This window comes from Asterias rubens, chromosome 21, assembly GCF_902459465.1.
Source record: "Asterias rubens chromosome 21, eAstRub1.3, whole genome shotgun sequence".
NCBI classification, from domain to species: domain Eukaryota; kingdom Metazoa; phylum Echinodermata; class Asteroidea; order Forcipulatida; family Asteriidae; genus Asterias; species Asterias rubens.
In genome coordinates this window covers 12043582-12059311 of record NC_047082.1, presented here as the reverse complement: position 1 = coordinate 12059311, position 15730 = coordinate 12043582, and the positions used below count along the sequence as shown (strand labels likewise).

General features: G+C 38.5%; 3 protein-coding genes across 3 annotated transcripts in view; 2 read left to right on the top strand and 1 right to left on the bottom strand.

Annotated features, from left to right (window-relative positions):
- Positions 1-2073, bottom strand: LOC117304529 (uncharacterized protein CXorf40 homolog). Its single transcript, XM_033789044.1, has 3 exons — positions 1929-2073; positions 824-1294; positions 1-232 (listed from the first exon to the last, which is right to left on the bottom strand). The coding sequence occupies exons 2-3, from the start codon at positions 1260-1262 to the stop codon at positions 27-29; spliced, it is 645 nt and encodes a 214-aa protein (XP_033644935.1). The 5' UTR covers positions 1263-1294; positions 1929-2073; the 3' UTR covers positions 1-26.
- A 67-nt stretch (positions 2074-2140) lies between these two features.
- On the top strand, positions 2141-9121 carry LOC117304527. The gene is made up of 5 exons (XM_033789042.1): positions 2141-2208; positions 4078-4344; positions 4967-5383; positions 6449-6646; positions 7387-9121. The coding sequence occupies exons 1-5, from the start codon at positions 2175-2177 to the stop codon at positions 7455-7457; spliced, it is 987 nt and encodes a 328-aa protein (XP_033644933.1). The 5' UTR covers positions 2141-2174; the 3' UTR covers positions 7458-9121.
- Positions 9122-10523: 1402 nt separating this feature from the next.
- The window catches only part of LOC117304526 (NIPA-like protein 2), a 32002-nt gene continuing 26795 nt past the window's right edge, over positions 10524-15730 (top strand). The window contains exon 1 of the mRNA XM_033789041.1: positions 10524-11039. Coding sequence (XP_033644932.1) covers positions 11022-11039 — 18 coding nt within the window. The 5' untranslated portion in view covers positions 10524-11021. The remainder of the gene's footprint in view (positions 11040-15730) is intronic.

Below are 15730 nucleotides of genomic sequence, written 5' to 3'. Positions count from 1 at the left end.
ACCAAAACTTAATATACCATTTGCCTTTACAAGAAGTTCAGTGGGATATTGACCTCCCATATTCCCCTTTGACCCCTGGCCTGCAAGGGTCTCTTTAACCATCTGGGATTGGACAGTCTAGTGAGGTACTTTTCATGAAGTGGTCTGAGGAGAGAGTTCTTCTCCCATTCTGTTATCTGGTCTTCATCACCAACAGCGGAACACTGCCATGTTTCGCCTATATCAACCAAACCTAGAAAGAAAAAAACATTGTGTACAGCACATGAGTAAATGTACATTGTATACATGTAGATAATCATCGTAATACTATGTGAATTTGTTAAAAACAGTGCCCCCCTTAACAGTAGCCCAACTACCAGTCAGAATTATGTGCAACAACCCGGTAGTCCAGCTTGATTGATTGCCAAACTGCTATTCATTAACCAATCACATAGTCCCGTGGTAGTATTGTTGACTTGTCTTGTTTTGAGTACTGGCCCATCACTGAAATTACTGGCCTCGAGCTCGTCGTGCAGTGTAAAATTCAAGCCCTGCTCGGACCGGAGCCTTGCATTGAGGTCCCGTCCTGGTCTGGAGATTAAAACCACTGAGTATGTTTTTAGAAACATAAATCTACATGTGAGTTTAGTTTATTTAAAGTATTTGTTTTACCAACTTGAGTCTTTTCAAAGATTTTCTGCGCCTTTCTTTTTAGTGATTTCAGCTTTATATTACATTCATTCAAGAAAATCCTAATGTGATCAGAGTTCAACAAAGATTAAGAAATTCGGAATAATTATGCTGATAAATTACAAGCTGTATTAAACCCTGTTTTCTTCCGTACCAGCAACAACTGCTCGTCCATGCTTCTCGCCATCCTTAATAAACTGATTAATCTTCCCTCCTCCATGCTCCATCTGCAACATTGTCCTCCACTCCTCCCCGTCCCAGTCCTTCCACGCCACGTGAATCGCGACTGTTCTTCCCTCTAGCTTCTCAAACACCGGAGTCCATCTGGTTTCGATCGTCTTCAATCCGTTAAGGATAAGACCTGCGTAAGGTTGCCTCGCTGAGATGCAAGGATATGTCTCATGACCGAGCAAGTTTTGGTCTCCCTGACCCTTAAGAGAATCCACATCATCTTGACTACAGTCTTGAGAACCGGTATCGGGTTGTTTTTCTTTGGAGGATGAACTGCAAGTTTGAGGTGGTGGCTTTGCTTTGGAGTATGGAGCATGACGTCGCTGCTTCGCCTTCAGAAGAACATCCGCTTTGGTTGCCATAGTAACACGCCACTTAAAGTTAAGATGATGCCCTTGAAAAGAAAAAAGGAAGCTTGGTTTCGTTTTTTCAAGAATGAATATTAATGCATGAGATGTTGTTACATTTTGCAGCTCGATGATCTGGCGATTGGTTGAACATGTAACACATGTTATCCTTTATTTTGCCATAATTTGACTGCTGCAACGTTAGAATTGTTGTAACCCACTGTCGTAATTATAGTTGCGATAACAACCCTCCTCCTGACGCCGAAGCCAAAGTCGGGAGTAGGGTTACGTTATCGCAACTATGTCATTGGCTATAAGGAATTATATTTGTAAATGCTCACAAAAATGAAAAGGAAAAAAAGGAAAATGCATGTTGGAATTTTTACAATGTAGTAAAATATCACAATCCGGCTCTCTATCTCGGCTACACAATGATAAGAACATTAAAAATAGGAGAGTGGCGCCCCTGCAGTATCACTTAAGCATGAACACCACCACTGACGAACCTTACCCACATACGGCATTGACTGATGATAATTAATAAAAGCAAAAAGTTGTACACAAATATTTGTGTAAAAATTTTGTCAAAATATTGTATTTGCATTGGCTCCTTAATTTAACCATAGAATCTAGATAGAGCAATGTTTAACTTACTTTAAAGTTTAATTTTAAATCACTCACCAAAATTATGATCACTATTCACTTTTAAAATGTCCACACTTTCTTCACCACCGTAGATAGTAGTCACATTGATTCATTGAACTTTCTGTGTTGACTTGTTGAAGTTGAATTATTTACACATCCACATGTTTTGATCAAATCTTAATTTGTTATGGTTGTAGCGCCACCAAGCGTTCCCTGTTTGTGGAGAGGTTAATTTAGTTCTAGTGATGAAAAGGGTCATACATATGAAAATCGGACGGGAAAATGTCTACAAGTTTTACAAGGAAACGAGAAGCTGGTGAGTTATTTATCTTTTCAAGTTTTGGGGATGAGACCAAACTAAAGGATAAGGATACCAGTGGATAAGAAATCGACATGATAAGTTAAGTTTTTACAACGGTTTGTTTAGTGTTTTCTTAAAAAACATCTGAAGACTGAAGTGAGTGTCTGCCTTCACCTTTTCTTTACAAGACTTCACCACCATGAGTTTCCATTCAATCACGTAGTTAATGGAAACTAGTCAACTCGCCCTCAGCCACATCGCGGATAACTTTCCGTATGGCGCCACCACTTTTTCACTCATTTTTACAAAAAGGGATATCTCATTGAGGTAAATTAGATTATTTCATATCGAATGAAAAAGTGGTGGCGCCATACCGTACGGAAACTTTTCCGCTCTACAGTACACACAATTCATTATTTGTTGTTTACTTCCCTTCAGACTTTACTTTTTGGGGGATAGGATGGTTTTTGTCTTTATTTACCTGTTCTTAATTAAAATAATGTTTGTTAGCAAGTTAACTTTGTTTTTGTGTACATGTAATGTATGTATTATAAAATCTATTAATTGAGGAAGACACAGTATGAATATGATATGAATGAGAAAGTTTTTTCAACAGTTATTTGATTCGACTACTGTGGTGATAGGAATAGGATGGTAATTAATTTCACTTGTTTATTATTTTCTTGTTTTTAAATTAAAAGGCTGGCCTCTTTTGTTTTTCACCAACTCTTGTACTAAAACTCTTGCAGATGAGAGCCTCTTTCGAAAGCTCACGCAAAAGCCTTTGTGAAAGACTCTACAAAGAGTTGAAGCGCAGGCCGCAAACGAACTATTTTGCGGCGGCATTTTGTGTGAAATTACTTAATCGCTCAAACTTTTTAAAGGAGCAACTTTGTCCAGGTAGGGCGGGGAAACAAATGGTACAACCTCTGCAAAGTCCCCGATTTCTTGATAGGGTGGGGAAACATTTTGGGGCAAAGATCCGGCTAGCGGGGCATGGTTTGCACATCCCCGTCTACGTCCTGGCTACGGAGGTCCCAAGGAAGTCCCCTGGGGCCTTTTTGTGATAATGACAACAAGTTTTGGCAATTATGTCTACGCAGACAAAATAATCAGCAGTTGCATTACACGGGCCAGTAACCCTCTCAAGAAGACTCAATATTTAGGGGATAAAATGTGATTTCTTTTTATATTACAGCAGTCCTTCAAAAAAAGTGAAACATTTCTCAGTGTGCATTACTCTCTAAAGCTGCTGCACTTCTTACCCACGCACATGAAGTATAGTTGTTATTGCCATTAATTTTCAGAGTTAAAGGGATGCTGCAGTGAATTCAAATAAAACAGTTAATTTTGCTGTCATTTATTTCTGATATGTATTGAACACCAATAAAATGTGTTTTGTTTATTCCCGACATATCTGACTTGCGTAATTAGGGAATAAGTCATGCCCCCCCCCCCCCTCTTGTTGATTGTTACCCCCCCCCCTACCATCGACGTCACGTCGGGAATTCAAACATATCGTCAGCAAAAAGAGTCTGGTCCCGAACTACACGCACCTAGGTACCAGGCCACACAGTGCACACGTCTCTATATATATAATGCACACAGCCAGGGGGCCCGACGGCTCGAGTTACATGACATTACGTTTAATGCAAATGAAGGCTTCCTTTTAGGGGCAGGGTGGGTTCCCCTAATCTCTTGAAAACCATTTAAAAAATACTTGCGCATTTAATAAAAACTATAAAAAAATATTTCAGGTTTAAAAAGTCATGTTTAATCGTTAAAATGAATTAAAAAAACACTGCAGCCACCCTTTAATTACTAAACATACACAGTAGGCCTATAGACCCTTTGAATACTTAAATGTGTTAAATTTGTTTTCAGTATTCACAGCTCATGTGCTCACTCGACTCTTCCCATCAGCGGAGAGTGAGCAAGGGGAACCACTCCTACAACAGCTGCCTTCAAAACACTCCAACTCTTTCACGAAGAGTCTTCAAAGCAAAAGGCCAAGTGGTCCTGCTAAGGTCTACACGGCTGAGCTCCCCCCTGATGGACTACCACCACCAGAGACACTGGATAGCTCCTCGGTTCCTACTGTTAGACCTAGTGCCTCATCAGAGTCACTAGACTCCTCATCAGAAACTGAAGGTACGGAGCACTTTACAAATGACAGGGCTCGAGTGTAGAAATGTAAAAACTGTACGTCCGAAGTATTCACTTTGCATAACAATACATAACATGTGACAGAAAACAGGGGGTCCATATTTAAAACTGGGTGTCCAAAAGACACACATACTACCCCAGAGGTGGCCCCTGATTGAATACCACCAGAGACACTGGATAGCTCCTCGGTTCCTACTGTTGGACCTAGCGCCTCATCAGAGTCACTAGACTCCTCATCAGAAACTGAAGGTATGGAGCACTTTACAAATGACAGGCTTGAATGTGGAAACGTAAAAACCTTGTGTCCAAAGTGTTCACTTACATTACGTACATTACAATACATAACATAAGACAGATAAAACTGGGTGTCCACATTTTAAACCGTATGGGTGTCCAAAAGACACACAAACACCCAGCTCTGGTTAACACTATGCCAGATGTGCCCCCATTGACTTATAGTGCACCCCTTTGTGCCCCCTAAAATCTTACCCTAGTTTCGGCGCTGAGGAAAACCTGATGAGCAGGTTTAAAAGTTTGTATGTCACCTTGATCTTGCTAATGTATAAGTTGTTGTTTTTTAATTTAAAAAATTTGTATTCTATCAAAGATGAGGAAGCACTACCAAGAAAACGGCGACGGAAAAGGAAACGCAAAAGGAAAGCGTTACAAATCAATGATGATGTTGAGACAATTACCAGCAGTTCTAGAAATATAGACGATTCAAGTCCTCCCAATGGAACAAGCGGAGAATCACAAACACAGAAACTCAGAGACTCTGAGATTCACTCCTCACCTCAGGAGGCTGTGACTCAGACGCTCACCAAGAATCAGAGGAAGAAACGCAGAAAGAGGAGAGCCAAAAAGGGGAAACCCCTTCCTCAGCAGCTGCACCGTGCGACAGAATTTATTTGTGATGATGGCGGTGAGGAGGAGGGTGATTCTAATGGGGATGAGGAGTTGGATGGGGTTGCTTGTGAAGTGAAGGAGTTCTCGGAGTCCGTCTGGAGGGTGTACTGCTGTGATGGTGAGAACACCTCTTAATAAAAATAATGTCAAAGTCTTATATTGCGCACGTACATGTATCTACCAACAAGGTACTTAAGGCGCTTACATGTACATGTAGTATATAATACATTTTAAAGAAAGATAACCTTTTGAAGGTTGAGACCCAATTATGTAGCACCTTCTAAGGGTTTACAAGGTGCTAGGGGGCATTAAGCAGCCACAGCCAGGAACACCGGGCGAACCCCTTCTCTGTTCAATTAGTGCACTTGTTTCTGTTACGTACGTTACACAACACACGAGACCAACGACTTTACGTCCCATCTGAAGGACGAAGCAATGGTTAAGTGTCTTGCTTAAGGACACAAGTGTCACGACTGGGACTTGAACCTACACTCTGCTATTAATCAGAAATGCCAGAGTTTGACCTCGGTGTTCTTAACCGGCCACGACTCTTGCCTCACCCTGTTAGGCACCAATTTTTTTATTTACTCAAGCTCTGGTGTTTCTGATTAGCTGATTGTGGGTTCGAGTCACGATCGTGACACTGGAATGTAAAGCTTTAGGTCCTGTGTTTTGTGTAACGCAAATAAAATAACCCAGTCACCTATCTTAAAGAGAAGGGGGTTTGCCCCAGTTTTCCTGGTTTGATTAGCAGCGTACTGCATCTTGCACAGCACCTTGTAAACAATTACATGGTGCTATGTAAAGTGAAAAGGTCTAATACTTAAATGTAGCCCATCACACAGTTTAGATATTCATAAATACCCCAGACAGTTTCTCTACTCCTATTGGTGGAGAGCGCGTCACGTGGGGTGTTTAAACCTTTGATAATGACCAGCTGGCGCTGTTCATAACAAGCTGGCTTTCGCGTGTTGCGAGCAAGATTAATACGCGGAACGCAATTCATAGTAATTCGTTGCCGTGCGATAAAGGCCCTCGCCTTCGGCACGGCCTATATCATATGGCCGCCGACCCTGCCGGCTTTAAACGGCCGTTGAAGAACTCATCGCTACCCTTTTAATCCCTTACTAATGATGTTTCAATTATTTGGTAATTAATTCTTTGTACTGTAATTCCACCCAAGCGACTAAGAGAAGGGATGTACCCCGTCAGACTGAGCCATTCCATGCTATGATTGGACAACTCAGCACCAATCAGCTGCCAGGAGAGACTCTCACCCAACTGAACGATATCAAGAAACTTCTGGTCCTACAGGATTTTACAAGAGCAGAACTGAAACTGACTGAGCTGGAAGACAAATCTATGAGTACTGCAAAGTCAGGTTAGTTTATGGATTATTTTTTTTAAAGGTATGGTCGATATGTTTTTTTGGTTTTTTTCAACGTTAAGCTTATTTGTAGGCCCCAAAAAAATTAAAAATATTTACTGTAAAAACTGAACTTGGTAAGAAGCATTATTAGTAGAAACTATTTTGAGAAAAGATTCCCTTCGAATTAGTAAGGTTTGGATAAGTTTTCACCCAAATACATTTGAATCTGTGAAACTGTTCATGCATGAACCGTTTCTCAGATTTCTGAGGGCGGGCGAACCAGACATGTGGTTTGTATACCTGCATACACCTCACTAGATGTGAATGGGAAATTTAACATCTATGAAGCACGCAGCACGCAACATTCCCAGTTTGATTTCTACGACACATGCACGCACCCACATGCGCAACGAAGCCATGTTGTTGGTCAGATATTAGAATGGTAACGTCATATTCAATTGACCCATTTCACCTGACGTCATCATCAGAATAATCTTGGATGTGCCATTTTGGTGGTCAATGTCAACGTGTGTTATTCAGTGAAGTGCGCATTTTTAGGTGACGCGGCGTTTACACGTAAGCCTTTTGACCACCAACATGGTGAGCGTGGCATCAGTCGCCGCGTGTGACGCGCGTGCAAGGGGTCAATACGGTCTATTAAGCCAAAACTTTTCTTTCACTGTGAATATACTGCAGCAAAGCTGAGGGCTAGCTAATGCATTATTTTTTATATATCTTCATTTCATTTGCAGAAAATGTTTCAATGTTTTCGACATTAGCAGAGTACTGGATGAATGACATACATACAGCCACTCTCCGATGAATATATCTTAAGGAATGTGAGTCTGTTGAGTTGTTCTTGCTGCATCGTGACTCGACCAAAGATCCCTCCACTATCACCAACTCGGGTTAATCCAAGATCTGATTGGAGCGTCCTCATGTAAGCAGAGTAAATATGCATTCCAAGTTAGCCTCTTAACCCTGTCAGCAACATTAGCCGACACCATCAATTTGTGCCACAAACCATGAAAAAGTTAATTTTGGTTAATTGTTTGTTTCCGCAAAACAACTTACTATATCGTATTTCCACCATGCAAAGTTTCATATCCTACATATTATGTAAAAGTTTCAAATAAGGGAATAAAAGAGTGGGCAACAATATCTTACTCGTTAAAGGGGCATTCATACCTCAGTTTTGCTATTCCTATTGGTGGAGAGCGCGTCACGTGGGGGTGTTTAAACGGTTGATAATAACCAGCTGGAGCTGTTTATAACCGGTTGTTTTCGGATACTACATGCTAGTCTTGATGCATGACGTTTCTCGTTACGGGCGATGCGGGCTCTGTTGGTGAGATGGCCGCGCTGTGTGTGAAAGGAAAACAAAAAACGTCTTGCACCAAGACTACACACGCACAATTGCATATAATCCGGCGATAAAGGCCCTCGCCTTTATCACACGACAACGGCCCTGCCGGTTTTAAACAACCGTTTAAGAACTCGTCGCTATCCTTTTATTCCCTGATTAAAAACCAACAGGGTCAGGGCCGTATGACTGAGTCATACCACTGTTATATTTCCATTCATAAATACCTTTCCTTCAAAAATTTCAATAAACCTTTGCAAGTTGAGACTAGATCTGACAGTTCAGCCCCTCAACTTGCCTTGACTTTGCTTGGAGTTCTGTCCATTTTCAGCACAAATTAGCTCCTTGCACAAATTAAAACCTTGTGTGCTTAACTAGTGGATGCAAGTTTTGAACTTGTGTGCATGAGCCAATTATGCGACCTGCCAACTTAATTTGGGCCGTGAAATTTAATTGACTCAAAATTCACGCCATGTTTAACAATGGCCACATGATCTCCTCTCAACCAATCAGAATGGATGACCCATCCAAGCTATTTTTTAGTGAACAAATAATTAATCAACATCAAATCAAAAAATTAAACGAGACTTCCCTGAAGTTTGATTGATATTTATGAAGTCATCAGAAACACAAAAGGGATCACATAAGATTGCACCCAACCTTTGTACCTTCAGATTCAAAAGGGTTTTGGTACATTTTGTAGGACACAAAACACAACGTCCACAGATTTACACTAAACTTACACAGTTTGAAGATAATGATGGTAGAAGCTTCCCTAAAAATAGTAATTGCTGAGGTGCTGTATTTTTTTGAGAAATGTGTAAAACAAGTCAGCCCAGAAATCATGGCAAGTCTGTTGCCACAAAATGTGTTTTTTTTTCGCGAGTCTTTCCAGAACCAACACTACTCAAAAAGAGATATATTTATAGGGTGTAGCTACAAACCTCTCTTAGATGATTAAATTTATTCTTTAAGAACACAACAATGATATCTTTGTTGCTGCAAAATGGACATGTTGATAAAACTTAATGACAAATATGTTTTTAATAATATTATATTTTTGTGCTGACATTGTAAATAATTTATATGTATTTTTAACTTATAGATGTACAGGTCGAAATGAATTTCCCATTTGTGGATAATAAATTTAATTGAATTGAATTGAATTAACACTTGGCTAAAAAAGACTTTAATGTGTGTTGTCCGTTTATTAAAAAACAATCATGTTTTGTAAATAAGGGTTGGGCCTACAGATTTAATGTTAAGGGCTGTTAGATTTTGTAGTTTTGTGATTTTTGCAATTCATTTAAAAGGGGTGGAATTCCCCTGAAAACTTTTTATAATGAAGACCTTTATTTTGAAAATTACAACTTGATTTGCTGTTGGGTTGAAGGGGTTGTACCCTTTCCTCCTCTTGACCTATTTGAACCTAGTTTTGAATCCCATCAGGGCACTTTGGATTGGGTTGCAGTCCTAACAAGGGCTCAATTTCATAGAGCTGCTAAGCGCAACAATTTGCTTGGCTTGAAATTTTTACCGTGATAAAAACAGGATTACCAACCAAATTTCCACTTGGTTTTCAGGATAAGCAAACAACAGCTGAATACCAGTAACATTTATTTTTTATTTTTATTAGGTTTTTTTTATGTGTTATTATGCTGAATAAATAATAATAATAATATGAAATACATGGAAATTTGGGTTGTAATCCCGTTTTTTTCAAGGAAGAAATTTCAAGCTAAGAAAACCGTTGTGCTTAGCAGCTCTATGAAATTGGGCCCTGATAGTTTGGGTTTTCCCTGGAATAGTTCTTAGGGGTCCCCCCCCCTCAAAAAAATTAAACATCCACCATGATTCAGCTAAAATATTTTAAAAGTTCTTTTGGTTTTGAATACAGATTATGTTTATAGTCTTGATATACATTATATATCACTTCAAACATGAAAGGAAGATGGAATATACCCCCTCTTAATCATTCAATGACTAAAATAAGCAATTTCCAAAGTGCAAGAACCTGGTGTAGTCATATTCATCAGCATCCTAAACTGGACCATTCCACTAAAAGCAGGGGAGGTCTCACAGATATTTTATGAGGAGCAGGAGACTGTTTCCACTCGTACTTGGCACATCCCACGACAAACAAAAAGTTCAAATAACCCTAGACTAGATAAACATGTAGGAGCTGGGCACGTAAAGAATTCATTGAATGTGAACGTGTTTGATATGCTCATTAATTTTGATTTTGGATGTTATAGTGTTCCACAGCGTCGGGATAAGTTGGCAGGTCTTGGTATTATTTCTTGGTTTAGAAACGATGTATTGTAGGTTAAATGCTGGCAAAATACAGAGGGCGTCTGTCAAACGAGGCCAGAAAAAAAGGCTAATACTATCGAGCGCAACAGACCGTAACTTTGATTTTACTAAGAATCAACCATGCATGCCATGCCGGGCCATAGACCGACTAATGCTTTATTCGTGTTTGAGATTGCATCCATACTCGAGTGGTGTGTGTGGTTTGTGTGTGTGTACGTGTGCACAGAGTACAGTTTCACGCGCAACAGCGCAGCTTTGATCCATTCAACCTGCATACAGTTAAGTTTGACCGTTTTACAGCTCCATGGTTTGACCCAATTGAAACCATTTATTGCACAGCAAATAGTTACAAAAAAAATCCACCAACGTGTGTCGAGCAAGAAAGAACCACATGTATCTGTAACTTGATGAAACAATCAACTTTTTTTTGGCACATACACATACCATACATCGCGGTTGGGATGTTTTCAGTGGAGCTGTCTGATCTGCTGGGCCGTATGCACGCCGTCCATTCGCCCACCACTTGTAGTCCGACGACTTGGTCCCACACCCACTTCTTCTACGGTCACTGACTTTGTATACTACAGTTTGGACACACTTCGTGCAGAGCATGAATTGCAGTAACAATCACCATTTTTGTAGATCGTGTTTTAAACAGCCAGATAATAGCACATTTTGCACAGTTCTAGTGTGTGAAAGAAGGAGTTAAACATGGATCCAAATTCTGTGGTAAGTAAACATTGTAATTTATTGTGAATTAATGTGGCTTAGTTGTAGGTCTGGCCTTTTGTGTTTTAGATTTTTAATTTAACGGTTAACTGCACTCGGAAGTCAGAATTATTAGTTATTCAACAGTCACACAGTCATACAGTGTACTAAGTTTAAATCCCTTTTCACTGAAATTGTTGATAAGTGTAGGCTACCAAATCGAATTTGAGTGGCAAATCTAATGCTTAAAAATAAAAATTATTTTGATTGAAGGAAGAAAAAAAAAGATGGGGTGTTGGTCATTAGGCCAGGGATTTCATTTTTTAACCTGTTCAAAGGGGAATCAAAGGGCATGGCTATTTTAATTTTGATAACTTTCCGTATGGCGCCACCACTTTTTCACTCATTTTTACTAAAAGGGATATATCAATCAGGTAAATTAGATACTATATTATTTTATTTCGAATGAAAAAGTGGTGGCGCCATACGGAATTTTTTCCCCAAAGGCCAACACCAGGGGCAACGTACATGCTTGGCCTTCGTGTCATTCCATGCCTGAGTAGTACAGTGAAATTGAAAGGTGGTACCATTAAAGAACTTAACTCTGGACATTATGATGAGCCAGTTAAAGACACTGGACACCTTCGGTACATGTCAAAGACCAGTCTTCTCACTTGTTATCTCAACATGCATACAAATGTATAACAAATCTGTGAAAATTTGAGCTCAAGTTGCGAGATAACTGTGAAAGAAAAAACATCCTTGTCACTCAAAGTTGTGTGCTTTCAGTAGTTGGGATAATGTAACCCTCCTCCCGATGTCGGGAGGAGAGTTACATTAGGCCGAGTAAAAAAAAAAGGGAGGAAGAGGGGCTTTTTATTTTTTATTTTTTATTTCAAGATGGCCGCCATTCTTTGTTAAAATGTCAAATATCCATTGTTTTTTCTACTGCTGAAATACACCAAACATAAATGAAACAATTTAGTCGGGGCATTCAGACAAGACATTCAAATTGTTTTTGCGTGGATCATTTAAAATAACCCTATTTAAAAAAAATTAAAAAATAATGTGCATAAAAAAATAAAATAAAAAATAAAATAAAAAAGGAGGCGGCCTGTAAAAAGGAAGCGGGCGGGGACGCGAAACATGTTTCTTTTTTTACTTGGCCTTATTGCAACTATGCTTTCAGATGTTTGATTTTGAGACCTCAAAAATTTGGTTCTGAGGTCTCAAAACCAAATGCGTGGGAAAATTAATCTTTCTCGAAAACTACATGTGTACGCTACTTCAGAGGGAGCCGTTTCTCACAATATTTTATACTATCAACAGCTCCACATTACTCGTTACAAAGTAAGGTTTTGAGTAATTACCATCTAAATCCACTGCCTTTAAATCTCCATACAGTTATTTTGTATTTTAGGAATTTCCATCAACCAAAAACAATGACGTGTTATTGGGTCTATTACTCAAAGACCCAGTAACTGCAATTGTACAGAGCCCCAGTTTCTTGGTCTACAAATCTATTGTAATTTGTATCAATGTTGTGGTTAAACTTTCATCATTGGATAACAGCATCTTACCCCCGCCTCTTCCTGTGCTATGTTAAAAAAATATTGGCTCCGCTAATTAAAAAATAGTTTGGTGCATTAAAAGTATCGCACCCATGCAGAAATGAAATCAATTATCCAGGCTTGTTTGCATTCCCCCAGTGTGTCAATATTGCAACTGATAAGTTTGCAGACACAAAGTAAACAAAACAGTTCATAGTTAGAATCTAATCATCGGCATGGTTTATTTATTTTGTTCTGTTGTCACCAAAACAAATTTACAGAAAGTTTCCTGTAAATCAGGCCTCGTGCATAATTAATGTACTTCATGAAGGCAACGAAAGCAACCTCTGTGCCTTAGATTACAAAATAGTGCAGCACGTTTAATATGTTCCACACCCTTGAGAGAACATATTACCCCATCACTTAGGGAACTTCATTGGCTACCAATTAGAGATCCAATTCATTTTAAGATTGCTCTTCTTGTTTTTAAATGCTTTATATATTAACAAAACTACACCTCATTATATTACCACTTTACTGTCACATTACACTCCTCCTCGATTTCTTCGGTCCGCACTTGACATCACTCGCTTGAATGTTCCCCGAGCAAACAAAATTCTAGGTCAAAAAGGCTTTCAGTGTGGCTGGGCCAATGATTTGGTACAATCTCCCAACTGTAGGGAATCTACTACTCTTTCTGCTTTTCGTAAAGTCCTTAAGACTCACCATTTTCCAAGTTAATTTCTTTCTAGTGCGCTATGATCTTGATGGAATTGCGCCTTATAAAATTTTAATTGTTATGTTATGTTGGTGCTCTTGAAATGGACACAATAGAAGTTTAACAATTTCCTCATACCATAGATAGTGTTCCCTGTGCCAAGTAGAAAATGCCATGCCCTTTCAAAAACGAAGCATACCGGCCTGGAAAAACAAACCAATCCTTCATTCCATTTTCCAAAGAGGAAGCATACCTGATTTGATTGACTTCTGTTTAGTTTTTATTACTTGTAATATTCCAGCTGATCTTCAACTGGCACTTTTGTCTGTTTTTTTTTGTTTGTTTTTTTTTATGAAAAAGGAAAAATATTCTGTCTGATGCAACTTTATGTTTTCAAATGGAAATATTTGAAATCAGAAATATTGCCCTTTTGGTTCATATAAAATCAAATAAAAATTGAACAAGACGTAATTGTGCTATCATGTTATGATTTTCCATGGATTAGCCTAACTCCTTCCTCATTTGTGAATAAAACATTTTTGTAAAGTCAATTTCATGGGGAATATCAATTAAGCAGCCACTGGCAACTATATCAATCATGTTCAAATGATAAGGGGATACAGTGAACATTTTCCCTGAATGTATTACAAAATGTATCGTGTTGCTAGACAGGTTATAAACATTCAATGTGCACACAACTTGTTCACTCAGATCCATTACTCCAAAAATGAATGACCTTAACTTTACTTATGTGTGAGACACGACCCCTTTGAAGCAATGCAAATTTAGAGAAATACATGTAGCTGTGCATGCATACAATACTGATGGACCAACAAATTTGAATCCTTTTTTGGCAAATGAAAGCACACAAATCTTTACGACAAGTTGTTTTTTGTTTTGTTTTTTCAATTTTTTTGTTCAACCTTGATGACCAATTGAGCCCCCAAAATACACAGCCGTTGATTTCACAAAACTCTTCATAACTTAAGACTAATCTTAGGACTTAGGACGAGTCCCAACCCTGCACTGTAGCATACAGACCTTAAGATTAATCCTAAGTTAGGACAAGTTACTCGTCCTACCTCGAGATAAGACGAGTCCCAACTCTTTGTGAAATTGACCCAAGGTTTATTATTTTATGCATTGTTTGAGAACACTGGTCTTTGACAATAAATAAAAAGTATACCTTTCCTTTAATATGAACAGTTTTATGCTCATGTGGTAAATAATAAATACTGGTAGTGTTCAAAATATTAGTTTAAAAAGACTCAACATATGGTAGTGAAACTAACAGCAGCATTTATACTCTGAATTACATGTAGTTGGACAGTTGATATGCATTCAATGGTTTTTATGCAATCATGCAGTAATGAACGGCTGATTCTACACAGTTGTGCTCATTTAGTCAGTTGAAAAAAAATTATTTTACTGAAAACCCAGGAAGCCATTTTGTGGCTTATCCAATTGATATAAATTAATGGGGAAACACTTTTTGTTTTGCCCTTAAAACATCTGGGAGAAGGGTTTAGGGCTGGGGAATATTTATGAAAAACTATCGTGTGGCCCTTAAAGGCACTGTACACGTTTGGTAATTGTCAAAGACTAGTGTTCTCATTTGGGGTATCCCATCACATGCATAAAATAACAACCTGTGAAAATTTGGGCTCTATTGGTCATCGAAGTTGCAAGAAAATGATGAAAGAAAAAACACACAAGTTTTTGTGCTTTCAGATAGGAATAAAAGACTACTAGCTAGAAGTCTTTTATTATTTCAGTGAGAAATTACCTCTTTCTCAAAAAATACGTTACTTCAGAGGGAGTCATTTCCCACAATGTTTTATACTATCAACAGCTCTCCAATGACCGTTACCAAGTCAGTTTTTAAGTTAATACTTGTTTTGAGTAATTACCAAACATGTACCTTCCCTTTAATTTAAATCTGGTTGAATTAAAAACTAAGTTCTAGTCCACTGAATTTCCTTGTAAAACAATAACGGCCGAAAGCACTTTTAAAAAATAGACATGATCGGATGTTTAACTCACTTTTAACTTATAATAATAATAATAATAATAAGGAGGTTCTTAAATTAGCGCATATTACAAAATAAAGTCTCTAAGCGCTTCTGTGATTAAAAAGATGGGTTTTAAGTTTAGATTTAATTTTTTCTAGCGAGGAACAGAATTGTACATTGACCAAAGTGATTTATAGATCATCAATTATAAAACTGTTGATCCCGAACAACCTGGATAATTTGCAATAGGCATTGTATACATATGAATGTACACAATGTGCCACCATAGTCACAACTCCCATTCAAAAGAAAAGTAAAGAATGAACTTTAATACTGCGGTATGGAAACTATTTACTATTCTTGAAGGTGTGCCAGCAGGCATGTAAAGTTTGTCAATTGTTGGGCATTTCAACCTGGGCCCAGTTTTATAGA